The following is a 26,668-nucleotide window of genomic DNA, read 5'->3' as shown; positions in this document are numbered from 1 at the left end:
CTGTGATGGAGTTGCGATAGGTGGGCTTGACCTCGCTTACCCTCATGAACACCCCGTACTTATTGGAGCCTACGTCAAAGAAAAAGCGCTTGTTGTCCACAGTTAACGAGGTTCCCTCGGGCAGCTCCGCCGGCTCGTCCTCCACTCCGTAGTCGTCGATGAGTTTGGCGAGCGCGTCGCGAAACTCGATAAGTCCCTGGGCTGGAAGAGCGATGGTCTGGCCTTGCGTGGATCCCAAGCCGGGCCCCCGGTTGACGGTCTGCCGGACCCTCAGAAAGCGGCCCCTCTGGTTCTCCTTCAGATCCATGTAGTACTTTCGATTCTCCCGGACCAGAAACTCACTCTTCAGCGCCCGCCGCGGCTCGTCCTGCGCAATGTCAGGATTGCTCGGCCCTAACTGGGCATAGTGCTCGATGAAGTCCCCCAGGTAGTCGCGGAACTCGACAGCCACAGACATGGAGAGAGTGAGGCGGCTCTTGTTTCCCCCGGCCCCGACTTCTGCTATCTTCAAGAAGCGGCCTTTCGCGTTCTGCTTTACATCTAGATAGAAGCGTTTATTCTGGATGTCAACCCGCTTCGAGGCGAGCTCCTGTGTCTCGTGCTGCAGCCCGGAAGCCGAGCCCGCCCCTCCTGTCACTGGGTGCATGGAACCGACACCCGGGCCCGTGGCTGCTCCTCCCTGCTCACTTCCACTGTCTCTGTCCGCCATGATGCTGCCTGCCTTCTCCCTCTGTCTTACTGCAAGCTACTGCCAAGCAGCCACGCCACCGCTCTCGCGAGATCTGTGTGAGGAGAGAACACGAGCGCTGTTCAGACCTGTGCAGATTCCGAATGAATTCATCATACAGAAGGTCTAAAACACTGCAGCTGCACGCTCTAATCACGTAGTATGTCTGTCTGGGAAGATGATGATGATAAATTTAATTCAAAGAGACCGTCAAATATTCAATTCATTGTGTTCGTGTGTGCTGCCTTTACCGTGGATTAATATAGAATAGGCTATTCTATATTTCCATGCCGTCAATGTTTTTTTAGTCTTTATATAGTAGATACAGGAGCCATTTGCTTAAGAGTCGTTATCCTCTATATTTGCATTCGTTTGTAACGTATAAAACGATTAATACTTACGATAAAACACTGGTTAAAATTGTACAGGAGTTGCCGAAAACGGAAAAAATTGAGTTTTCTATATGCGAAGTGATAAAAATGTCTAAAATTCTTAATTATATCGCTTACGCACCCCGCTGGAATTTACGCATAGGCCTATGAGACATTTTGCACGATATAAACTGGCTAACATAAACGTTTCGGGCAGACCGGTTGTGTTTTGATAGGCTTTCATTTAGTTCATTTAGTACTTTAATGCACGTCGGCCTTTTTGTCATGGCAAACATAAAAACATTATTGGAAATAATTTTTTCAGGTGCATTCGTATGCACGTATTGATGCAAATGCATTTATGGCTATGATTTGAGCTAATAAATAAATTAAGTGTTCATTCTTCAGATTTTAAGGTGGTTGCATTTTAGTTAGGGGTTTTTGTTTTGTGATCAACTTTTTATTTCATTTTTAGATTAACAAAATAACATCCATACAAACAAACAGGGAAGGGGGAGCAACAGACTTATCAATAATTTACAATCTGAAAAATTAATAACTTTATATGGTCATTCCTTTAGTCCAAAAATTTGGACGAAAAACATTGCCATGCATCAATGGTAGGCCTGCTTTAGCCTTGTTAATTCGTGCTGTTATACATTCACAAGTTACTATTAAGCAGGCTATGAATCCAAAATGTTATTGCACACGCGCGGAGTAAACCAGTTTTGTATTACGGTCTTCTTTGCAGCTGTAAATCCAGCAAACAACATTCTCTTCTTTAATTAACTTATACAGGAGTTAAAATCGTCATTGAGAAGACATAAACCTGCATTAGACATGTAATCAATTTGTATTAAAAAGGACACATATAAATAAAATTCACACGAGTCCATAGGATGGCAACAATTGGACATTCCCAAAACATGTGGAAAAAAAGTACCTGATGATAATGTTAGAGGTAAAAGCGTGATTACATATATTGCATTTTCGGTTTATGTCGCACACTTATTTGGTACATAGCCTACTAGTTATTTTTCTCCAGCCTTATTTAACATATGCTGCTTTATCTATTTTTATCAGATGCAAATCATTCATTATAATCAACTAGATAACATCTCCAGATATTTGTTGTTTTCTAGTTGTTCAGCTTTTATTTTAATATCGAAAAAATCTCCTTTTTTTAAGCAATAAATGGAGGCTTAATTAAATGAAGCCAATGAAACCTCGCTGTCTAAAGAAGCCTTTTGTGGTGATATTGTTTTCAATGTCTGTTTGAAGAAAATAATGTAGGCCTAACAGTTGAATTGTAGGATATATGTTTTCGAATTTAATTAAGATTTTATTAATTTAATTTAATTTTAATTGTGATGGATGCTTTCTTACCAAAGCGGTTAAGAGCTCTTATGTAGCCTGTGTTGAATGACCGTTACGCAGGGGAATATCTCTAGACCTAAAACTAAGCGTGGCGATATTACAAGGACACTAACACAGTTCATGCAATTTGCTTCAATACAACTGTTCTCAGCTATTAAACGCTATAGTCTTATTATAAAATATAAGCTTTTACTAAATATTTATTTATTGCACATTGGAAAATGAATAATGGGTTTCAGACATTTGCTTAAAAAATACTAAATTAAACGAGTAGAATAATATAATATAATTTACTAAAATATCTAAAATCCATAACCATAATGTTAATCAAATCTAAATGCTTTGTTTCTTAATATTTTCTTTTTCAATCCACACAAAACGCATGCATAAGATTAATTTAAAACTGGTTGGCAATGTAAATTTTAAAAGTATTTATTTACACGTTTATAAACGTGTTCTTTAAGCAAACTGTTTTATAAATGTAGAAATCCCTCACTTTGATTTCGATTTTTATTAGTCATTAGATTGTTTGCGTGTTTTTCTGTCGTTGTAGAAATATTGCCCATATCCAAACTCAGGTACTTAAACATCAAACTAAAATCGACTGGATAATTACACCAATGTTTTGAATTGGTTTTCTTTAACTTAACACAACTGCTCTGTAATTTAATTGAAATTGTAAGTTTTAACCCTGGAAAGTAATGACTTTTTTTTTTTAAATAAACGTTTATTATTTTTTCACGCATTCAATAATTTATTCTCTCTAATAATTAAGTTTAGAAAAAAAATATAATAATAATTTAGCAACTTGTTTGTAAATAATTAGTACAACTGTGATAGACGTATCGGATTTGAAAAACAAAACGCATTTTTCAGTGGGACTGTACATTGAAATATTCTGATGCGTCTAATCGTACCTTTTTACTTTCACAAACGGTGGACGTAAAAATACCACATCGTCATTAATAATCAATTTTCTTGCATATTAATGTTATTTTACCCTTAAAGTTACAACTGTAATACCATTGCAAGCTATAAAAGATAAGAAAAATCTTAATGCTTTCAACATACATATTCCAACAGTACTACAACAAGAAATGTTCAGTTGAGAGAGCCTTGACGTGTTTTCCATGCAGGCATTTTCGTTTAGGTTTGTACGAGGGGTAATAAACAGGAAAAAAAGAAGGAATATTTACATGCTATTCTCCTCAGTCCTAAAATAAAGCAATAAGGAATATGCAGCGTTTATGCAAGCCTTGAAAAACAAACACTACAATACTGAAAATGACTGAAATTCAGAAATGCAATAATTAGATGGAATGAACGTACATTACCAGACCATTTATTTTTTCAATGTTTAATGTTTCTCTAAAGACCAAGCACACGTCGAATACAAATAGCATTCATAAACATCGGGCCTGTATGGTTAGGAAGAAAATATAATGTGTTCTATTGCTTACACATACGCATGTCTATTCTAGCATATGCTTTAATAAATAAAATTCATGTATGTAATTCTTATAATTCGAAGAGAGTTTAATATAAAGTAAATCCAATATATAGTAAATAAAATGCATTTAATGTTTGCATTCCAGGTAAGGGTCTAAGGTAAGTGTTTCCTCCCTGATAAATAATAATAATAATAATAATTAGCATATATTACCTTGGGCTAAACATAAAAATTAGTGGTCCCTAACTTTTCTGTGGCCTGTTGCTTGCTAGAATGAAGAATATCTTGACTGATTGTTCTTAATTGTCATTTGAACATTTGACAATTTTTGAACGTTTTGTCATTTGAAACTTCTAATGCACTTGTAAACTCAGTGACAGTGACAGTGTGTAAAAAAAGACACCGAGTAAAGGAAACAGGGACCGTCCACTCCAATTCATGAGCATATAAAGGTGTTTTTTTTTTGTTCTAAGGTGAACTCTGTAAGCTTGAACTCATAACGGTATGCCACAGTCAAGCTTAAATGGCACACTGGATTTGCCGCAACAGAGTCTGACAACCTCGCTGTATGTCAGCACTGTAAACGGTTAACGAGTTTGCGCAAGCAGTCTGTGATATCTGCCCACGGTGGTTGTTAAACTGAGCAAACAAACAAACAAAAAACAAGTAGCTATACCGCGAAATACCATGAGATATGATCGTAAAGTGCAGTGCTGTTGCCAAAGTCGCAGACCTCATAACGAGCGACGTGGTTCAGCATATCTTACCCCGCTCAGTCTGCAGGCAGAGCGTTAGCCCAGTGCAAGCCCTTCGCAGTTGAACACTGTCAGAAATAAAGATGAAAACCTGTTAGCCCCGAAGGCCTATTGTAAACACTGTCGCGGTGCTTCTTCACTGATGCGCCGGTCACAAGATGGAACGAAAGAGCGAGTCGTGGCATGGAGACGGACGCACGCAGGAGCTCAACGCTGTGCGCGACGCGTGGAGTCTGATGTCAGCACGCTCAGCTTGGGAAAAGCAAATGTCTCTTGCGCCTCGCACTGTTGCTTTCGCGGTATTGCAGCCAGCTGCTTTAGCGGTTTTGATGTTGGAGAATAGGCTACTTCACATACATCTCATATGAACTGTATTATACATAGGTTATTCTGAGTAGAGTAGGTGTGTTAGAAGCAGCAGATATTGTAGAATCGAAAAACTAGTGTCACGGTCACCTTTTTACAGGGTTGTTAAATTGTGTATGCGAAAGTAATATGCACATGTGCTTTATTATCGTCCTTACATAACTGTAGTTTCTCATTAGTTTTTTTTTTTTGGTTCTACTTTATCAATTCTATCATGTGAATTCTACCAAAGTGGGATGTTTCAAATAACCCAGAAGGCCTTCACTTGTTGTTAACGAATGATACCTAGAATTAATTTTCTGACCAATTATGAATGCAACCTAATGCAGTTTTTAAATCTACAAAGGCAACTCAGAATTTGGGGAAAAACAAGATAAGATGCTTTGTAAAACTTACGGTGATTCATTGTGACATTAAATAATTACATTTTCAAGGGTGTATATGGAAATGCAGAGGATACTTACTCATTTAATTAAAAGTTTTTAGTGTTTAGAAAAGCGTGAATAAGATGTTTATCATGTTTGATATGATTTAATGGTTTATAGAGATAAGATGATGTGTAGCTTGCAAGTGTCATTTTATCACGTGTACACTCGGACTGTGTCATGTCTTAATTTTCGGATTAATTTTTAGTGGTTGTACCTTATAAAGACTAAAGAATAATTTCGTTAAACTCTTATTTTATTTTGTAGTTTAGTGTCGTTTGGTCAGTGGGAGGTCGAGGGCAGCGCTGTTTCAGAACCATGGACAGTAACCGCCGAGTCTCGTCAATGCGTTTCTAATGTTTGTTCATTTCCGAATTGTGTCTGTGTAACCTACAAGCAAAGAACCTTGTAACATTTCTAAACCACTAACATGAAGATCAATAAGTGTTTAGTTATTAAACTCTTATTTTAAGCTTTTACATGCGTTATTTAAATAGGGTCAATTACTTTCTTTCGAGATTACCCATTAATGACAAGCATCTCCTCTTTTAAATCCATTTAAACTTTTTTTAATTGTTCGACTCGAACCCTGTTTCAATTATTTTTATATGAATCATCTCATTATTTAAAAGCAGATATAGAAATAATGGCATTCATCTATTTTTCTAACAAACACCTTGAAGTGACCTTGCACACACTAAATGAGTTGCAAAACTTTCAACCCTATGTCACAATGCACTACTTTAACACTTACAATTTATTTGTCCAATAGAATGTACAAAATTAATATTTATATTTCATTATATATATATATATATATATATATATATATATTTATAACAAAATAAATTTTGTTCTTCTTCTTCCTCTTTTTTTTTGGTCCTGTAGGTTAGGCCATGAGCACTATAGCTCGGTTGATTACAATAGTATCTTAAGGAAAGCATTCAGCATCCTACAAATAAGCAGTAAAACCTCAGCAAAGGATAGTTTATTAACTATCGCCACTGTGCCTTGTGCTAAATCATATTCAAATTAAGGGACACTGGTACTGTACTACTTTTGTTTACATTCTTTAATTTAAATTTAAATAAATAAAAAGGTTTGAGGGACTACAACTTGTGCTATTTGTTACCCATGATTCCTCACAGTCATCTTACATGTTAGAAAGTTGTTATGGCTCTGTCTGCGTGCGCATAGAACAGTAGGTGTCGCCATTGGTGAAGTTGTAGCTTCAATACTTTGCAGAGCCACAGGTTCAGCCTTCATTTAGTTAATGATTTATTTATTGTTCCTAACCTGTTAAAGTCTAATATTGATGATATTTATAATCTCCTTTTAATCATTCCGTGTCTGCCAACACGATGTGTCTATAAATGCTTTATCATCGTTTGATGCACTCTGCTGCTACAGAAGTGAATGTTCCTTCATTTCATTTGTTAAAAATGTTCTCATTCGCCCAGGCATCAGCAGTGCAACGAATACCAGTCGTAGCCTATAGATTTGATGCAGCGCCTCACTATGATTTTTTCCCCTCTCTCTCTGAGGCAGAACGGCGTATGTGACCTGAATGCAGGGCATGATTTAGTAATGGAATGAGACGCAAAACTCATTCAAAGCTCATTCACTCGCACTGTTAGCCATCGCGCTCAAAGCAGCGCTAACCTCTGCGGTGCTCTAACGATTTCCAGGAGTCAGGCGCTTCCCTGCACCATACATTCTGGTGTTTATTTTTTCTTTCTTTTTACTTTCTTTCTTTTTTTTTCTTTAAAAAAATCGATGAGGATTGGCGATGGGAGAGATCATGGATTGGCCATTTTTCTCGGGGTGTCGGAGGCTAAAGACGCACACGCCGGCGCATGGGCGTTCGTTTCAGCACCCCAGCCCTGAATCTGCCGTGTGGGGAATATTGCCTTGATAGATCGGGGTGGCGGATAGAGGCGGGGCGCGAGGGATACGGAAAGTGGATTCTTACAACATTTGTGCTGAGGGGATATCGAAAGTAGCCCTAATAGTTTAATGCAGCATTTCACATTCGACTGCAGTGGAAGATACTCAGCAGCCAGTAGCGAATAGGGCGCTCACCACTGCAATTTCTGGGCAAAGACTGACTAGCGGCGTCTTGCAGATACCTGCTCGTGTCCTCAGAGGAGGCAGCGTCCACGACTTTCCCTGCATTTTACGCTGCGCTTCGGAAGAATGCAGTTGAGGGATCTGTATTAACCTAGCAGCATTACGCCGTTTCCGGTTCCCAGCTGGTGTTTCCCGATTGCAAATCTATCGGAAAAAAGCAGCGGTTCCCGATGGCATGGACACTTACGCAAGGTCTGCCGCGCCGCCGTGCTACTGGAGCCTATTCGCAGTCTCTTCAGCCTTCAACCCAGCTCCGCCGCCATCGCCCCGCAGCCCTGCCGCAACTCGACCACCGACCATCAAGCCAAAGCTGGCGGCATGAGGAGGCTTGATTCGGTACACTTATCCATGCTGCTCATCGGGGTCTCCTTCGCCTGCTACTCCCCGAGTCTGAATTCCCTGCAGGACCAGGCTTACAGATCCGCCGTGGTGATTGAGGGCAAGGTGCAGTCCGCGCCTAAGAACGTCTCAGCGGAGCCGTACAGTGTGAATGTCAAAGTCCTGTACGTTTGGCCGCGAAACAGCGGGGGTCTGGAGCGGGATCAACTCGTCACCGTTGGGGAATTTGGCTCGGAGGCTCCGTGCGCCAAAGTGAAGAAGAATCACAAGTATATATTTTTCATGGACCCAACTGATGAACCCTTGGTTTTTAAAGCGTCGTTTGCGCCCTTAGATACAAGTGCGAAGAACCTGAAAAAAGATGTTGGGAGGATCTTGTGTGAAGACTGCGGTAAGTTTATGCCCAAAAAATGTTTGTGCAGGGGCTTCCAAATTAATTACATTGGCCATCGGCCTCGGTTGTATGGTTATGTGTGGTGCGGATGACATCCAAATGTTTAGTGTAAGTAACAGATGGGGGCTTATGGGGGCGTCTCTGCAATATTGGCCAAGAATAAAAAGCTTAAAGGTTTTTCATGGTATCGTCAGGCATATGCAAAGACATATGCTGTAGTAACGCGAGCTCGCTGCTCATTTGTAGGATACCGAATTCTTTCCTCAAGACACAAATGCAATAAACTGAGCTAGCAGTGCTCATGGCGTAACGATTAGACAGGGCCCACAGCTTGTATCCTCGTATATGAAAAGGTATAGAAGATCAGAACGATTCAAACGTGGCCGTCAGGACCTAAAGCTCATTGCTCTGTTGGGAATAGAAAGTTGCTGGTCTGTGCTTGTGTAATGGGCCTTCAGAACAACGGCACTGGGAGTGGAGCCTTTAAAACTCCACTCAGGAAGCAGAGAATATCTTCCAGCCAACAGTTATGTCTCACCTGTTTGCACGCCGGATTCCTATTATCTTTTTATAATAAGAAATTAAAATTGATCCCATCAATTCAGATTTTCTTCATGACGGCATATTCCTCGAATTCACATTTTAACCTTTGGTTATATTCAGTTAAATGCTACGTTTGATTCAAAGCGGCAGCTCAAATCCCACTCTCGCAATTGCAAAGAAAAAAAAAACAATGCATTTTTTTCTCAGTGTTATGACATAACTAGAAGGTGCTACCATTCTGTCAGTCACTAAGTTTCAGGACACCGTGTTTTCCACAGGCCCACTGTCAGAGGGCTTCTACTTGTAACGCGTTAATATTGTCGCTGTCCAGGGTGCTGGACCGTCCTCCCCTCTTCGAATGAACGAGAAACACTTCGTCGAATTGATGAGAATGGAAATATGCTGTTTATGTAACTAACTAGCGCATATGTTGGTTACTACATTTTTCATTTCCATGACTAACTTTTTTTCTTAGACACCGTTTCTCATTATTTGAATAAAGTTTCTTTATTCACTATCCCAGTGCAAGTAGGCTAACTATTCCATTGTTAGCAATTTAAAAAAAAAGTTGTCTGGTAATTCAAATACCAACTGTTCACTTCTAAATATGTATTCCAATTGTTGCTAGATTTACTAATACATTTTGTGCACAAGCTAGCACCTGTTAATTACACACTGGTGTCTATTCCATTTTTTAATGCTGCTAGAAAGATTTCTAAATTACTTTTTTGAATGCATGCCTACTTTGTAGTTAAATATACAACATAATATAGTATAAATATATAAAAAAGGAACTGTAACTAAGGTGTCTTTACACAACTTTTTTTAAGGCTGCTCTGCCTGCTCAAAACTCACTGTAAAAGCACAAAGCCACACAAAAGCCATGCTAAATTGTGCTTGCTCAGACCCACCTCAGCTCATAGTATCAAAATAAACCATTGTAATTGCTGGGCAGCATTAAACAGTCTATGTAAAGACACATAAATGCCACTTCAGAGTTGCTTCTATACCACCTTTGCAGTGTAACTTTTGCAAAAAAAGAGATGACGAATCTAACATCTCGTTAATAGACACAGCATCTAATAAATGAACACACACACACACACACACTCACACACATGTTTGTTTTTCTGTGAAAAGTGGGGACATCCCATAGGCTTAATGGTTTTTATACTGTACAAACTGTATATTCTATCGCCATTCACCAACCCTACACCTAAACCTAACCCTCACAGGAAACTTTGACTAAATTAAAGCAAACAGTTGTATTTTCTGTGTAAATGCATTCATGCCACCTCTGAGCAGTCTGTGTAAAGACACCTAAATGCCACATCAGAAGTGCTTCTGTGCCACCTTTGCAGTGTAATTTTGGTTTATCAATAGATGTTAGTGACTATTCCAGTATACTAGAATGGGTACTATTAATGATTTAAAAGGGTGCAGATGAGAGACTGAGTTCTTTGAAAATAGTGATGAAAAAGTACGAGAGTCCAATAATACGTTGACAGTGAAAAATATTATTTGATTTGTAGTAATTAAGGTGATGTAAGCATTACTAACAAGTTTTAAGGAATAAATGTTAAAACACTTACTACAATATGCTAGCACATGCAGCTTATGAGAGCATAGTAGACAGAGGCCTTGAACCAGAACTATCGTAAGCTCATCAATAAATTGAGAATCTTTTCCCATGTCTTCTTTTCAAAGATCAACGAGTGCTCGCTAGATGACTTTGCAGTTTACGCTCTCAAGTGAATCTAAACTCTGCATTGAACTAACTTGTGTGATGCAACATAATTATTTAAACGGTTTGCTTTGCAGTGAGACTGCAGTCTACCATTCACTTACAGATTTTTCTTCTGTTCCACATGATGCCTAAAGTCTGTTCCACATGATGCCTAAAGTGAACATACATGTTTGACCTGAAAGAGGTCTGTGAAAGATAATGGTCACGGCCTGACCTCCACTGGCATGACTGTATGTCTCTATGGACAGAGCACGATTCAGACAGGAAGGCTCAAGCTTTTCAAATATGTCATGTGACGGGTGCCTTGTTTTGTAGATAAAAATATGTTTCTTCTTCTGTCCCTAATGGCTCAGCCTAGATTTAAAGCCTGTAAATGCAGATATCGACCTATAGACCTATCGACCCCCAGGACCACTGGGTAACTTTTTGGATGAATTAGATGTGTTGCTCTCAACCTTTTCTGAGGATGGTACTCCCCTAGTTATACTTGGAGATTTCAACATCCATCTAGATAAACCTCTGTATGCTGATTTCCACACTCTGCTTGCCTCTTTTGATCTCAACCGAGTGTTAACTACTGCTACTCACAAATCAGGCAACCAACTGGACCTTATTTATACACGACACTGCTCTACTGATCATGTTCTGGTTACTCCACTGCACACGTCGGATCACTTCCTCCTCACTCTTAACCTCAACATGGTCCCTGACACTTCACTTACCCCTCCACATGTCATATTTCAACGTAACCTACGCACACTTTCACCCTCCCGGCTTTCTGCAATGGTTTCATCTTCACTTCCTTCCCCTAAACTGTTTGCATCTTTGGATGCTAAAAGTGCTACTGATACTTTCTGCTCCACTCTTACATCTTGTTTAGACACTATTTGCCCCTTATCTTCCAGGCCAGCCCGTAACACCCCTTCTGCCCCTTGGTTATCTGATGTTCTACGCGAACACTGTTCTAAGCTTAGAGCTGCTGAAAGGGTGTGGCGCAAATCCAGAAATACTACTGACCTTAATATGTAATATTAGTATCAGTCACTCCTATCTTCTTTCTCTGCTAATGTCTCCACTGCTAAAATGGCATACTACCATAACAAAATTAACAATTCGTCTAACTCTCGCATGCTTTTTAAAACATTTTCCTCACTTCTTTGTCCTCCTCCTCCCCTTCCTGCTTCATCTCTAATAGCTGACGACTTTGCAACGTCATTACAGGAGTAATTAATTAATAAAATTAATAAAATTTATTAATAAAATTAAACACATTAGTGCACAATTTTCCACACCACAATCAGTCAAGCTCATATCACCAGCAAACTTACACTCATTTACATCCTTCTCTTCACTCTCTGAGGCAGAAGTCTCAAAACTCATCCTTTCTAATCACCCTACAACTTGCCCGCTTGATCCTATTCCATCTCATCTCCTTCAAGCCATTTCTCAGTTGTACCTGCACTCACTCACATCATCAATACATCCCTCCACACTGTTGTTTTCCCCTCATCATTTAGACAGGCACGTATAACTCCACTACTTAAAAAACCCAACCTCAATCCATCTCTTTTAGAGAACTACAGACCAGTTTCCCTTCTTCCTTTCATTGCAAATACACTTGAACGAGCTGTGTTCAACCAAGTCTCTAGTTTTCTCACACACAACAACCTCCTTGACAGCAACCAATCTGGCTTCAGAAGTGGACATTCAACTGAGACTGCCTTGCTCTCAGTTGTTGAAGCTCTAATACTGGCAAGAGCGGAATCCAAATCTTCAGTACTTATCCTGCTTGATCTGTCCGCTGCTTTTGACACAGTTAACCACCAGATCCTCCTATCAACCCTACCGGCAAAAGGCATCTCAGGAACCACACTTCAATGGTTTGTGTCTTACCTATCAGATAGGTCCTTCAAAGTATCTTGGAGAGGTGAGGTGTCCAAGTCACAACATCTAACTACTGGGGTGCCTCAGGGCTCAGTTCTTGGACCACTTCTCTTCTCTGTCTACATGGCATCATTAGGTTCTGTCATTCAGAAACGTGGCTTTTCATACCACTGCTATGCTGATGACACTCAACTCTACCTCTCATTCAATCCCGATGATCCGACGGTAGCTATTCGCATCTCAGCTTGTCTAACAGACATTTCTTCCTGGATGATGGACCATCACCTTCAACTCAACCTTGCCAAGACAGAACTGCTTGTGATTCCAGCAAACCCATCGTTTCATCACAATTTCACCATCAAGTCAACCATAACTCCTTCAAAAACAGCTAGAAGCCTTGGAGTTATGATTGATGAACAGCTGACTTTCTCAGACCACATTGCTAAAACTGTCCGATCCTGCAGATTTGCTTTATTCAACATAAAGAAGATCAAGCCCTTTCTTTCGGAGCATGCTGCACAACTCCTTGTTCAATCTCTTGTTCTGTCCAGGCTGGACTATTGCAATGCCCTCTTGGCAGGTCTTCCAGCCAATTCTATCAAACCTTTACAATTAATTCAGAACGCGGCAGCAAGATAAATTTTTAATGAGCCAAAAAGAATATGTCACACCTCTGTTTATCAATTTGTACTGGCTTCCAATAGCTGCTCGTATAAAATTCAAGGCATTGATGTTTGCCTACAAAACTAGCACTGGCTCTGCACCCATTTACCTAAATTTGTTACTTCAGACTTATGTGCCCTCTAGAAGCTTGGGTTTTGCAAGTGAATGTCGCTTGATTGTGCCATCCCAAAGAAGCACAAGGTCACTTTTACGGACTTTTAAATTAAATGTTCCCTCCTGGTGGAATGACCTCCCCAACTCAATCCGGACAGCTGAGTCCTTAGCCATCTTCAAGAATCGCCTTAAAACACATCTCTTCCATCTTTATTTGACCCTCTAATTTTAACACTCCCTATTCTAATTCTATTCTTTAAAAAAATCTAACTTTCCAATCTTTTTATATTCTATTTTCTTTTCATTAATTATGCAATTGTATGTGTGTGTGTGAATGTGTAAAGACCTCTAACACTAGCTTGCTCTATTCTTTTTTTATTCTATCTGTTTTCTTTATATTATATTATTTAAAATCCAATGCTAGGTGTACTGTGTTAACCTAACTGAGACTTGTTATAGCACTTGTATATCATTGCTCTTTTTGTTGTTTTTGATTGCTTCCACTGTCCTCATCTGTAAGTCACTTTGGATAAAAGCGTCTGCTAAATGAATAAATGTAAATATATATATATATATATATATATATATATATATATATATATATATATATATATATATTCCGTAAATTATATAATCAGATAGATAAAATTTGCAATATAAATCAAGCAAAGGCACTTATCCTGCATAAGAATTTATCTGGTTTCTTACCATCTAAACATGTCAAAACTGATATAAACTGCTGAAATACACAGACATTTTTTTTAAACAAGTTTTTCTTGTCTTTTTGTAGAGGGAGACCTATATTACCCACAAGGAGTGACAGGTGGGTGGGTGCCGTTGTGTAGTGTTATTTCTCCAAAATGTGTTTTGCAAGAGATATTTAGTTAATTATGATTTTAAAATGATAACAGGGAAGTTTGTAGTATTTGACGTTCCTCGGTATGTGTGATCCTGTCTTTCCCTTCCTCCGTGGAGGTCACAGCTGCATCGAGGTGGCAGTCCAGAATATGCCGGTGGCTCAATATCATTGATCTGAAAGAGCTTTCGGGCAAAAACTGCATGACACAGGATAAGAATAACAGCTGGTGATTGACACGCACAGAGGGAAGGACTTGCTTCATAGATGCATATGTCTTTTAATAACTATTTAAGGTCAAATTTAAAACGTGAAGGATTTTTAGGCAGACCAAATGCAGAGATCCTGTCATAATAAAATTCATGTGTATTCCTGATTGACATGGATAATTTACCTCAGTAAAATAGTGCGTGATTCAGAAGGCTGTAACGAGTGAACTGCCTGAGGAGATTTGTGACCCTGGACCACAAAACCATAAATAAGCTTTCCATTGATGTATGATTTGTTAGGATAGGACATTATTTGTCTGAGATGCAACTATTTAAAAAACTGGAATCTGAGGTTGCAAAAAAATCTAAATATTGAGAAAATCACCTTTGAAGTTGTCCAAATTAAGTCCTTAGCAATGCATGTTACTAATCAAAAAAAGTTTTGATATATTTATGGTAGGAAATTTACAAAATATCTTCATAGAACATGATCTTAATATCCTAATGATTATTGTCATAAAAGAAAAATCGATAATTGTGACCCATACAATGTATTTTTGGCTATTGCTACAAATATACCCCAGCGACTTAAGACTGGTTTTGTGGTCCAGGGTCACATTTAGTGATGATTGGCCACATATCTCAGCTACAAGCTGGATTCGGCTCTAAGAAGGAAACTGATGACTGCCGTCTTATTGCTGGACATTCAGGGTGGGTTTGTTATAATTTTAAATGGGGTTATGGCCATGTTAAAACACTAGTTTTATAAACTTGGTCATATTTAGGATACTAAAGCTGGATTATGCACTCTCTTTCCAGCATGGCCCACTTTTCCATAGCTCCAAGAAAAGAAAATCTCTCTCTGCAGCTCGCCCACACATATTCCCTTCAGACAAACAGGCCTTAGCTCAGAATGCATTTCATGAGCTGGACACAAGCAATCGGTAAAAACCAGCTAGTTTTGTTGCATTCGGTTTGTGGTTAATGGTTTAGTAAGAATTTTTTGGGGGAAGTGCAGTTCAGCTAAAATGCAATAAAGCATCATCTTGCCTTAAAGGAATAGTTCATCCAAAAATAAAATGTCTGACATCATTTAATATCTCAGTTTTTTTTTGTCCATGCAATGAAAGTCAGTGGGATCTAATGTTGTTATGTTCCATTCTGACCTGCACTGTATGGACAAAAACAGTTCAAACACTCTTTAAATTATCTTCTTTAATGTTCTTAAAGGGATAGTTCACCCAAAAATGAAAAGTCTGCTATCATTTAATATCTTGGTGTTTTAGTCTCCACTGATTTTCATTGCATGGACAAAGAGAGTTGAAACCTTCTTTAAAACATTCAACATTTATGTTCTTAGAAGGATAGTTCACCCAAAAATCGGGTGAAAGCAGTGGTGTGGATCGACTAACTGAAGGTGGAATACCGAAGATAGGCTTCCTATCGATCCTGGTCATGCATGATGATAAACGTTTGTATAGTTTGCTCTGGATCTTCCCTCTTGAGATAGATTCATTCACTTCATTGCTGTTGTACGTAACGTAGGGCTGACATGAGACATACTGTAGCAGTATGAATGAATGAAGCAGGTCTCCAGTGGTCTCCAGCATGTCAGCTGTACTCTGGGACACATGTTGTCACCTTGACTTAAATACTGCGTAATAATCCTGCTCTCTCTGTCTGTGTATGATTTATATTGCAAACTGTATGTATCTGATTATATAATCTACATTCTAGAGAATATATATATATATATATATATATATAAAATCATCCCTTGTCCACAAATTAAAATTCTATATTGTATGCTTTCTAATATATATATATATATATATATATATATATATATATATATATATATATATATATATATATATATATATATATATATATATATTAGAAAGCATACAATATAGAATTTTAATTTGTGGACAAGGGATGATTTTATGAAGATTTTCCCCTACTCGTAAATATTGCAATTGCACCTTTTGTAATTTGCAAAAAAAAAAAAAACGCCATTGATTGCCGTTCTGAGGTAACCATTTGTTTAGACTAAAGAAAATGCAAAAAATTATGTAAAATCTATGTTTAATTAAAACAATAATAATGATAATAATATGGCAAATAATTGTTTATTTTTATTTGTATTTATTTTACTGAGGCTCTAATCAAATTGACAATTATTTTTTTATTATTATTATAAAATGTTATTATTATACATGATTAAACTGTGCACAATATATAAAAAAGGCCGGAAAAAAACAAAGCAAAACAAATAAAGACATAATCCACTCAATTCCAAATGCACAAAATCAAGTTCTTTCTCTGTTTTTTCCCTAAGAAGCCATTTCACTTTGATACACTTAAGACTGAATTTTACGCTGACCTTAAAAGTGAGAAATAATCTCTCTCTCTCTCTCTAGTTTTTTATTTGTTTGTTTGTTTTTGCTTTTTCCTGCTTTTGACCTTACAACTCATGAAAAGTTTCTAATAAAGAGATTGTGATGGGGCACATTCAAGCAGTGTCATCAGCCAATTAGTATTATCATAACATTATCCTAACATAATTTACCTGCAGCTCCAAAGTCATTAGTCACATGACATTTTTCTCAGGTGATTAATTCAAAACTACCTGGCAGCATAACCGAGCCTCCATGAGCAACGATGGCAGTCATGTATTTCTGTCCTGCGCCAGCCAAGCAAGTGCCAATTAGATTAACAGTAATGCTAACAGTTAGTTTACCACAGATATTACAGAGTCAGGCCACCTTGCTTGAGTGCTACTAAGACAACTAATTACCTAGAATAGACTCTATAGCGAAAGAGCAGTCTCGACTGTTTGGCCCATGTGCATTTCCTCTTGAACCCTTTGCCAGCTCATGTCTCCTCATATAGCCACCTTGAGCACTCTCAGTCCTTCTATGTGATATCAACATCCACACAGAACAGTAGACCAGTAGTCCAGAGCTTCACTATTTAGTGAACAAACACTTCAACTACAGAATGCTGCATGGTCTGTATTGACTTTACATTTTCATACAGTTGCTGTGACACTAAAACACGAATAGTTCAAATGAAAATTGTGTAATCATTTACTCACAAGTTGTTCCAAACCTGTATGACCTTATTTATTGTGTGGAACACAATATATTTTGAAGAATGTTGGTAACCAAACAGTACCTGGCAGCCAGTGACTACCTTAGTATTTTTTCTTTACTATGGAAGTCACTGGCTTGTGCTACCATCAATTGTTTGGTTATCAACATTCTTCAAAATATCATCTTAGGTATTCAACGGATGTACAACAGTTTTCACTTTTGGATTGTACTTTTCGTATTCAAACACAAAAAATGTCTGGATGCCATTACATTGTATAACTAATTCACCCAACAAAGTTATATTTTGTGTTTTGGGTCAGTAAGAAAGTGAATACTTCTATTTATCACAAGTGATGAAGACATTTACCGTATCCCTTATAAACTAAATATCTAAACAAATAAATAATTAAATGTATAATGACTGCAGAAAGTTCATTTTCAACATCAGTTTTAAACAATTTTTAAGTAGTTTTGCATGCTGTTAAAGTTCAAGTGTCTTTAATCAAAATTCAGAGTGGGTACAGTCATTTTCCATGCGTTACAGTATCCATTGTTCGTAATGATGACTTAGCTGATAAAAACAAAATATGACCATCAACAGTGATCATACTACAAAATTCTTCAATGTTGGTTATATGTTACTGTATATATTGTTTTCAATCATTCAATATATCTTTAACAAGGGCTACCCTCTTATATTTGAAGTTTTTAGTGTGCTGGGAATAAATGAATTCCATAATAAAGAACAACATCTATTAAAGCAAGTAGAGCATCATTTTGCAGAAAATGCTGCCTTGCACAAGGGTTAACTTCTCTGCATTCCTTCCCTGCGAAGGTGATCATTTCTGGCTTTAAACACAGTATCTGTGACAAAAGAGACCTTGCTGGGTTACAGTAGTGGCAGAGCTGTCCATCGTGTGATAAATTTAAAGAGCTCTGAAAATAGGCCCTTAGGGATTAGGTTGTCTGCAGAGTGTTACGACAGGAAAGACGCGGCAGAGACAAGCCTGCGTAATACCTTGTAATTGACAAGCTGTAAATCTGAGTCACGGTGATTCAGGCTCCAGCTGTAAAGGCAGTTGAGTGTGAGCTGTGTGTTGTTATTGGAACTCAATGTACTGGTGCACTGTGAGCATTCGAGAGAGGAACTGTACACCATTTATGAGTTAACTGCATTTTTATATAGGCATTGAGAACACGTTCTGCAAATTACTTTTAAGTACCTAGTACATGCTTCTTTACCCATATGGGCAATAAATACAGGCAAGATGTCATGCATGGGCACAGCAAACTATCTGGAGGCAGGATGAGTTTGTTTAGCATTCTACTTTCTCTAAGAAGTTATGTGTAAAAGAAAAATTCCAAGAAATTATGAATTATTTTATTATTGAATTCAGAACGAATACTTGTTATGCTATATTTGAAATAGATTTGTGAATTAGAATAGAATAGATCTTTGCTTACTGTTTCTTTTTGGCTGTCTGGGATTTTTCCACAGAAGAAGGCATCACATTCACCACTTAGAGGCAGTATATGAACAGGATTCTTACAGCCCCAAAAATATTACAAACAGGCCCAGGAGTTTGCACCCTGCAGACGTAGTGTGACTATGGTGTTACTCTCATCAGGTCTGACACTAACATGCTGGGTAATTGTGGCTAATCACCAATGTTAAACTGTTCTAATGCTCAGATCAATCTTGTGCCTCATTGTCTTGCCACAGAGAATAACATTTAAACTCTCTGAAACATTTGGTATGTTTCATATGTGAAAGGCATGTCTGTAATTCATTAGGGGTCTAAATAGTGAAGCTCCTGGAACGCTGTACTGTTTGCTCTGAATCTCTTCTTCATTATTTCATACAAACCGCAGAGACTCCAGCCCTGGGTTATAATGACGGTCTCAATTCCATCCCAATATTCATTAAATGCATGTCAGGCAATTGTTCTGGCAATAGTTGATGCTATAAAATACAAACAGGCATTTCTGCTAATGAATTAGCAATTTACTCTACTGTTCAAAAGTTTGAGGATGGTAAGATTGTGTAAATGTCTTTCATAGAAGTCTCTTACGCTTATCAAGGCTGAATTTATTTGATTCAAAAAATACAGTAAAAGAGTAGGATTGTGAAATTCTTATTTGAAATAGTAAAGGCTTTGTCATGTTGTTACTAAATAATTCTGTCAATTCTGATACATTTTTAAAGTGTTTGTTTCTTTCTAAACAAGAAAATTAACTAGTGTATGCTGTTATGGATTTTAATATTTGGATATTATTTTACTTTTTTTGTTTTGTTTAGCTTTCTAAAGAACCTATTTTCATATCCTACAGTAGGTTGGTCATCCAATTTGAATGACATTTATATCATCTAGAGACACATTCTTCTTTTTGAAGAATTTTAATTCACAGATATGAGGTAATACATGTTTCAGGCATTGTTTATAATGACTAAATTACCTTTATATTGTGAGTCAAAGTGATGTTGAAATTAGCCACTAAAACAATTGTATCCACAGGATCTATTCTTTCGAATTTGGTCATTTAATAAAAATTTTCAATCTGTTCAGACTTGATTGTTGCTTGTGGTTATATTTGCACTTGGCTTTAATATTCTAAAAATTAAATATTTTTTTTATTTTGCCTTCAGAAAAATTCCAACATGGAATCGTTTCAAGAATGCAACTTTGAGCCTATAAAATTACATTGGTATTCACTTTTGGATCAACTAATCCTCTTGGAAAGCATCACTAGTATCACTGCACGCATAGCCCTATAGATTCATCAAAGTGTTATTTTCATTTCTTGCCCTGACACAATGTTTATATCCTTATTTTCTCTTATGGGAAATTCCCTGAATTATCCCTTGTACTGGATTGATTATTCTTTGGAAAGGTAGTCATGCTTGTTTATGCCTGTGATGATATTTAGCATTATTCTAGATGTGACATTTGTTCTTAAGTGTAGACTAAATCCAGCTGTCCATCTCCTCTGCTATTTATTGGACTAAATATAAACTGGGCTTCTCTATCGAGATCCTTATGCTCAAAGCTCCATGTCATCTTCACTAAAAATAATGTTTGCTTGATCTCTGCCTCGAGCGCATCTTCCTCTGTAGTAAATAATGTATCTGGTGCACATGTAATGTAGGCGTACATGTTACAGAGGAAGGATGTCATGACAGGTCACATGGTCACAGTGGAAGAAGTCAGGTTTTCATGATGTATGAGGACGGGTCAAATGACGTGACTCTGTTTTTCAGTCTAAATGGGAGGGTGGTGCAACTCAATAAATAATACAATTCTTGAAAGGAAACCCTTATGAAGTCGTTTGGAAAAATCTTCTATGATTATTATTATTTGTGTATAAAATAATGTTTTAACAAAGTTGATTCACTGCTTATTAATATTTGTCTTGTCTGCAAAGTCAAAATCATGTGGTATGACTTTCACAAGAAAATGATAACTTGGAGAGACACATTCAAACCCTCATGACTGTGTGTTATGGTCAGTAAGTCATAGAAATATCACAGAGCATTTGAAATATCATAACTCAATCTTTTTATGACAAAGCAAGGTCAGTTTATGTTGTAAAATATCATGAAATGTATGAATTAATAAAAAATTTGTAAACTTTTACATTTACCCTAAAATATACAGTATATGAGAAATAAGTCAGTAAGTGCACAGTTCATGGAAATGTGTTATTATTTAGAACTTTTAAGTTTTTCAGACCATGGATATATTATAGTGATATATTATAGTTTTTAGTTTTGGATTTTCTTTTTTTTTTTTTTAAATGTAACAAAAATCTATTTTGGAAAATGGTTTTAGTTAATTAACTATAATAATCCTGGTTCTAAACTTTCCTTCCTTTTTAAAAGGTTTCCTTTCCTTTATCATTGACACTCTTTAATGTCAATGACCCTGGCTACAAACACGGCCTCTTCTCTGATCTGAGGTTGAAGAACATTCAGTATGGTTTTTCTCCTCTGTCATTATCCAAACACAGAGCCTTCCAATAAGGCCCAGTAGTTTACAGCCTTGACAGCAAGGAGAAAAGGAGTGAGATGTAGAAGGAGATGAGTGTATGAGATGTAAATAAGACCGAAAGAGAGAGGTACAGTTTGTAGCTGAATGGAAAGATTTGCCCCTCTGCTTTCTGCCTAGAAGCTGCTCATCAACTATTCATCCGGAAGACTCTGTGCTTTCCCACTGCAGTATAGCATGTGTACAGTGCTGCCACTCAGGACTCATGCGTAGTGTGTGGCTAAAGGACACCCGGTAGGCGTCCTCCTGCTGCACTTGTGCGTCCCTGGGCTCAGACCACATACATGCTGCTCTGCACAAGTCTGCAGAACACTGCAGCATCTGTATCCTGATCAGCAAATGTCTAACTTGTCATTACTTGAGGCCTATTAATATGATGCCACGGTTGCTAAAGACACAGGCTGTGTTTCTGTAAACAATTCCTTGAATAGCTGGTGCTTGAAAAGCTCATATTGTATTGTATGCAAACTATTAGAAATATTTGTATGCTTTTGCATAATGCAGTGTGCATGTTCTTACATTTGACATAATCATAGCAACAGTCATGTAGTTGGAAAAGAATTTTAAACACTGCACTGTATTTAAAAAAAAAATGTTCTGTTTTGTTGAAACCAATGGTGCACTAGTTACCGTAATTAATATGGTTGATCACAAGGTTGTGTTTTCTTATTGCATTATATTTTCCCTCTTTCTCCACCACCACCACCACCAAAAAACAACTTTTTCTTCCCAGTTTGATCTTTCCGGTAAACCCTGCAGCAACCTAGGTTAAGTTCAGGGATTAATTTACTTATCAGAATATTTTTTTGTGCCTCTTTCGCTGTTGGATTGATACTTTTGTCAACACTGTCATATACATCCCAATGCTGCTCTTTCCATATTTCATGTGGCAGAGAGATGTATTTGTTAAGATGAATCATTTCATTCATTAAAGTGAATGCAAGATTTGTCATAATTTATGATGAAAATTTGTCATGTACTATTATTAAAATCACATATTCAAATATGTTATTTGGAAATGGTAGGAAATGGCAGAAGCAGTAGGAGACTGCAGCCTAAAACAGCCTTTTTCTCTTATTACTCAGGAACAAAAGATATCTATACTTTAAGCATCTCAAGACAACCATGTTTGGATCCACAGATTTTTATGGATTTTCCTCTAAGATCCATGCTGCTGCTGCTGCTGCTGAAAAAAAAAGAAAAGAAAAGAAAAAAAAAGTTCTCTCTGGGCCTGATCATAGACAGAATCATCCCTGGGGTTTGAACCTGCAAACTTTGGGTTACCAGCTCAGTAGTTATTTGCTCATAAAACTGGGCATGTCTAACCAATAGCTCCATAACATACATGTTGTGTTGTGTTTGCTTGCTTCTGTATAATTATGTGTGTAGCAATCCGTCATAATATGTGTCCGGAATAAATCCGGATAGTGGCAGGACAGGAACTTGACAAAAGAAAAGGTTTTGGAACAAAGCAGCATGGGAAGGGCATCCGTGTGTTTGTGAACGGAGTGTTTTGTTGTTTTGTTGAAAAGAGGGTCTGCCGACACTCCTGTTGCGAGCATTGCGCTCCACTCAAAGGACGTGTCCGGCCATGTTTGCTGCACACTCCATGCACATCGACCGCCAGTGTTTGCTTCCTCAGGTATGTCGTAGGAGTGGACTGATGTGTGTCTTAACATGAAAAGGCTTAAAGAATGAATAGTGTTTTTTTTTGCTTGTGTTAAAAGGTGGACAGAGAAGGATTTTGCTGTGTTTGATGGAGCAACTAGCGGTCCATAAGGAGAGAGTTTGATGAATGCAGGGACCTGTATGTGATTGAAACTAGATCAGAGCACCATTTATCAGGCCCCATTTATCTAAAGCCCAGCCCATGCAATGACAGATTTCACATTACAGCAGGTAGAAGTGGTACAGTAAGATACAATGATCAGAAAGTTTGTTTGGAAAAGCTTTTATTTGAAATGATGATGAATTGTTGCCTTTGTTATCATTATGCAGATTAAATTACTTTTGTAATGGATAACAATGAATCGCATCTGATCGGTTGGCATCAACTTGCAGGAACACATGCTTAAAATGAATATAAATAAATATTATCTATGAAATCAGCTAAATATTTTCTTGCATATATATATATATATATATATATATATATATATATATATATATATATATATATATATATATATATATATATATATATATATATATACATAGCAAAATTGGAAATTGCTAAATTGGTCATGACTTTAAGAAAAGAAAAAAAAAGTTGTTAGAAGAAATGGTGTAGTCTAGGTGTTTTTTTTTTGTTTGTTTTTTTTTTGTAGTGAGCATACTGTGATTTTTCCCTCCCAGCCTCATACTCACCACTCACTAATGCATACAGTATGCATCTATATCACTGCTTGTGTGATATCAAAATGTCAATTTATTATAAGCAACACAAGACTTTAAAGGGATAATTCAAATAAAAAAATTGAAAATTCTGACATTAAATCCTCACCCTCATTTCATTTCCAAACCTGAAAGACCTAGGTTCATCTTCAGAACACAAATTAAGATATTTTTGATGACATTCGTGAGCTTTCTGACCCTGCATAGACAGCGAGGGAACTACCACATTCAAGGCTCAGAAATGCAGTAAGGATATTGCTAAAATAGTCCATGTGACATCAGTGGTTGAGCTTCCATCGGGGCAATGCTGTGTCCTCGCGAAACTTTATCATTTTCACATCTTTTCACATCGTTTTAAGCCTTGCCAATGAAAACATTCAAGCGATTTTTCTCCATTCAAGCACAAGATAAAATCAAAGTTAAAACTCAGTCCAGTGCATTGGACTTGTTTGTAGCATCTGTTGTTTATGTGGAATAATTTATCCAATTATTATGAGAGCTTTGGGAGGAAATGTTACATGGATGCTTTTTCCTTCCATACTAGTCACAGCATGTCAACAACACTCATATTCCCTAGTGGTTTTTATCATGTGTTGTTTTGGCTCTGTAGCTCTCATTTCAGTTTTTTCCCCCTCCCTTTCACTTATTTTTTCATTTTTATAGTCTCTTATTTTGAACCCTTTCCTTCCACAAACTCGGGATTTGTGAGGTGAGAGTCACCTGTGTGCCACTGCGTGGAGCAAGAGGTGAACTTGATGTGGTTGGCTGGACCTGTTCCCAGAACAAGTTTTCATTGGATAGGTTGCCAGGTAGAAAGATGCATGCAGGATGATTGCCTTCTCTCTTTGTTTCGAGATGCTCTCTGGTATTATTGATGCCTGGAAAGCGGTTTCTCTCTCTAACGCAATGCTAGATTTATCTGTGGTGAAAAAAAGGATAAAAAAAAACATTCCAGTGATTAAAACAGACTTCGATTGAGATATTGCCTCTGTATTGATTTACCTCTAGTTGTAGATCTTGAGCACTGGCTTGAGCCGCATATCTGGGCAAAGGCTGTACATGTTCAAAATGTCAGCGGAGATACAGTTTACCGTAAGTCTTGCTTTCATTCCTGTCTTATATTAATCTCTGGCCATGTTGTTGATGTCAGGTTGAGTGGCCCAGACTCTGGAGTTCAGGAGCGTGCCTATCTCCCCGGGAAAACACACGCTCTTTCCGTCTGGTCTCTCTCATATTGTTGTTGAAAGATAGCTAGCACTGCAAAAGTCATTTTCTTAATCAATATTTTTGTCTGGTATTCCAGTACAAATATCTAAACATTCTTAAAACAAGATAAATTTATTGACGCAATGTTATGAATAAGAATTTTTCAGCCGATTTAAAAAAAAATATATATATTTTTTTGGTTCTGGGTTAAGCATAAATCTAGCAATGTTTAAGTTTATGCTTAAAAACAAGAAAAAACTTTGCATACAGTAAGAAAAATAAACTTTTTTAAATTTTTTATTAGATATTTTTATTTTTTGCTATTATTTTTGTTCTCTGGGTGGAATAAATTTTGTGGAATGCAAATCCTCTCCCCCACGTGGTCCATCAGTGAGGAGAAGTGAGCAACGGTCAGGTCCATGTCCCGCAAACAAAACTGCTCTGCACGCAACCTCCATTGGCCCAGGATTCCCAAACCTTCCCTCACAGATTGTCATATTTCCATGAATTATGCTTTTTCATCTTTTTCAGTTTCGTCTGGGCATCAGATTTTATCCTGAGCTCGCTAGGATGTCTTTTATGTCCTATACTCTCTTGCAATTTTCTCTTGCATTTTTATCAATTTTTTTAAATAAATAATTGTATTTATTCTGTCCAGACAGAAAAGAATAGCTGGTTCAAGACCGTGACTGAGATGGCCCAGTTGTGCTCCAGGGTTCCTGTAATCCCTCCCCCCTGAAAGAGCCAGAGCACGAAGTGGTCGTCCTGCCACTCGCTTGTCCCCACACACTTGATCTCTCACCAGCTCTCCCCTCAAATTATCTGAGGCCCCTTTGAAAGAAAAAACTCAAGCCGTTGGTTTTTGACCAGCAAAGTCATCAACCCCAGAGGACGCTCACTGCTAGCACAGTTCTGTGTTTTTCAGGAAGACCCTGCTACACTGGAAGAGAAATTGAGAGATAAGCTGGGATTGTGATAAGACGCAGCTCTTCTCGTAGAAGCAAAAACAGAAATGCAAATGACTGTTGTGTGTGTTGCATTTGGGGGGGGGGGGGGGGGGGGCGTTTTTTTTTGGTGAGCACAGGGCCTTTTTGCTTTCTCACTGTGACATGTTTGTGCTCTGCTCCAAGTACATTCTCCAGATAAAGGACGAGCTGAGAGCGCAAGGAATTTGATTTGATTTGAAGAATGTGGAGCTGGGGAGCGGACGTGTGTGTCTTTGTGTGCGGAGGGGTATTGATAAGAACTGGACCCTTTCCCATGAGCCTCCATTTCTTCTCTCTTTCCTATCGAATCCTAGTAAATGTCACTATGCCAGTTGCCTTTTTTTTTACAAACTAGACCAGATGAGGCCAAAAAAAGAGCATGTGTGCGTGTTTGTTCACTTGCACATTTACATTCTGCCGAAATGGCATGTAGGCTATACGTTTGTGTCAGAGCTCTGGTGTTTGGTGGGTAGCGCGTTGGCCCGTTCCTGAATGCTGAACAGCATGCGTTTGTGTTTGTCAACGCTGCGATGGCAATGTGGGCGCTTGTTTGTTAAACTGCATGAGAGCGTGTGGGAGTGTGTTTGT

At 37.8% G+C, this 26,668-nt stretch overlaps 2 protein-coding genes across 11 annotated transcripts in view; one reads left to right on the top strand and one right to left on the bottom strand.

The window, feature by feature from the left end:
• Position 1: 1 nt before the first annotated feature.
• On the bottom strand, positions 2–4,883 carry LOC132130316 (transcriptional activator protein Pur-alpha; the record flags this gene model as incomplete). The annotated part of the gene is made up of 2 exons (XM_059541999.1): positions 4,693–4,883; positions 2–782 (listed from the first exon to the last, which is right to left on the bottom strand). A coding segment is annotated over exon 2 (708 nt), but the record flags the coding sequence as incomplete, so codon positions are not given.
• A 2,550-nt stretch (positions 4,884–7,433) lies between these two features.
• LOC132130019 (pro-neuregulin-2, membrane-bound isoform-like) overlaps positions 7,434–26,668 on the top strand; it is an 88,948-nt gene continuing 69,713 nt past the window's right edge. For 9 of the 10 annotated variants that reach the window (XM_059541589.1, XM_059541588.1, XM_059541585.1 and 6 more), the window contains exon 1: positions 7,434–8,331. In XM_059541589.1, coding sequence (XP_059397572.1) covers positions 7,920–8,331 — 412 coding nt within the window. In that variant the 5' untranslated portion in view covers positions 7,434–7,919. Of the gene's footprint in view, positions 8,332–15,178; positions 15,295–26,668 lie in introns of those variants that run through there. The other variant, XM_059541596.1, reaches the window with a different exon arrangement.

Source organism: Carassius carassius, chromosome 47, assembly GCF_963082965.1.
Source record: "Carassius carassius chromosome 47, fCarCar2.1, whole genome shotgun sequence".
In the NCBI taxonomy this organism is placed as follows: Eukaryota; Metazoa; Chordata; class Actinopteri; order Cypriniformes; family Cyprinidae; genus Carassius; species Carassius carassius.
Note: the sequence above shows the minus strand (reverse complement) of the source record. Positions and strands in the feature narration are given on the sequence as shown.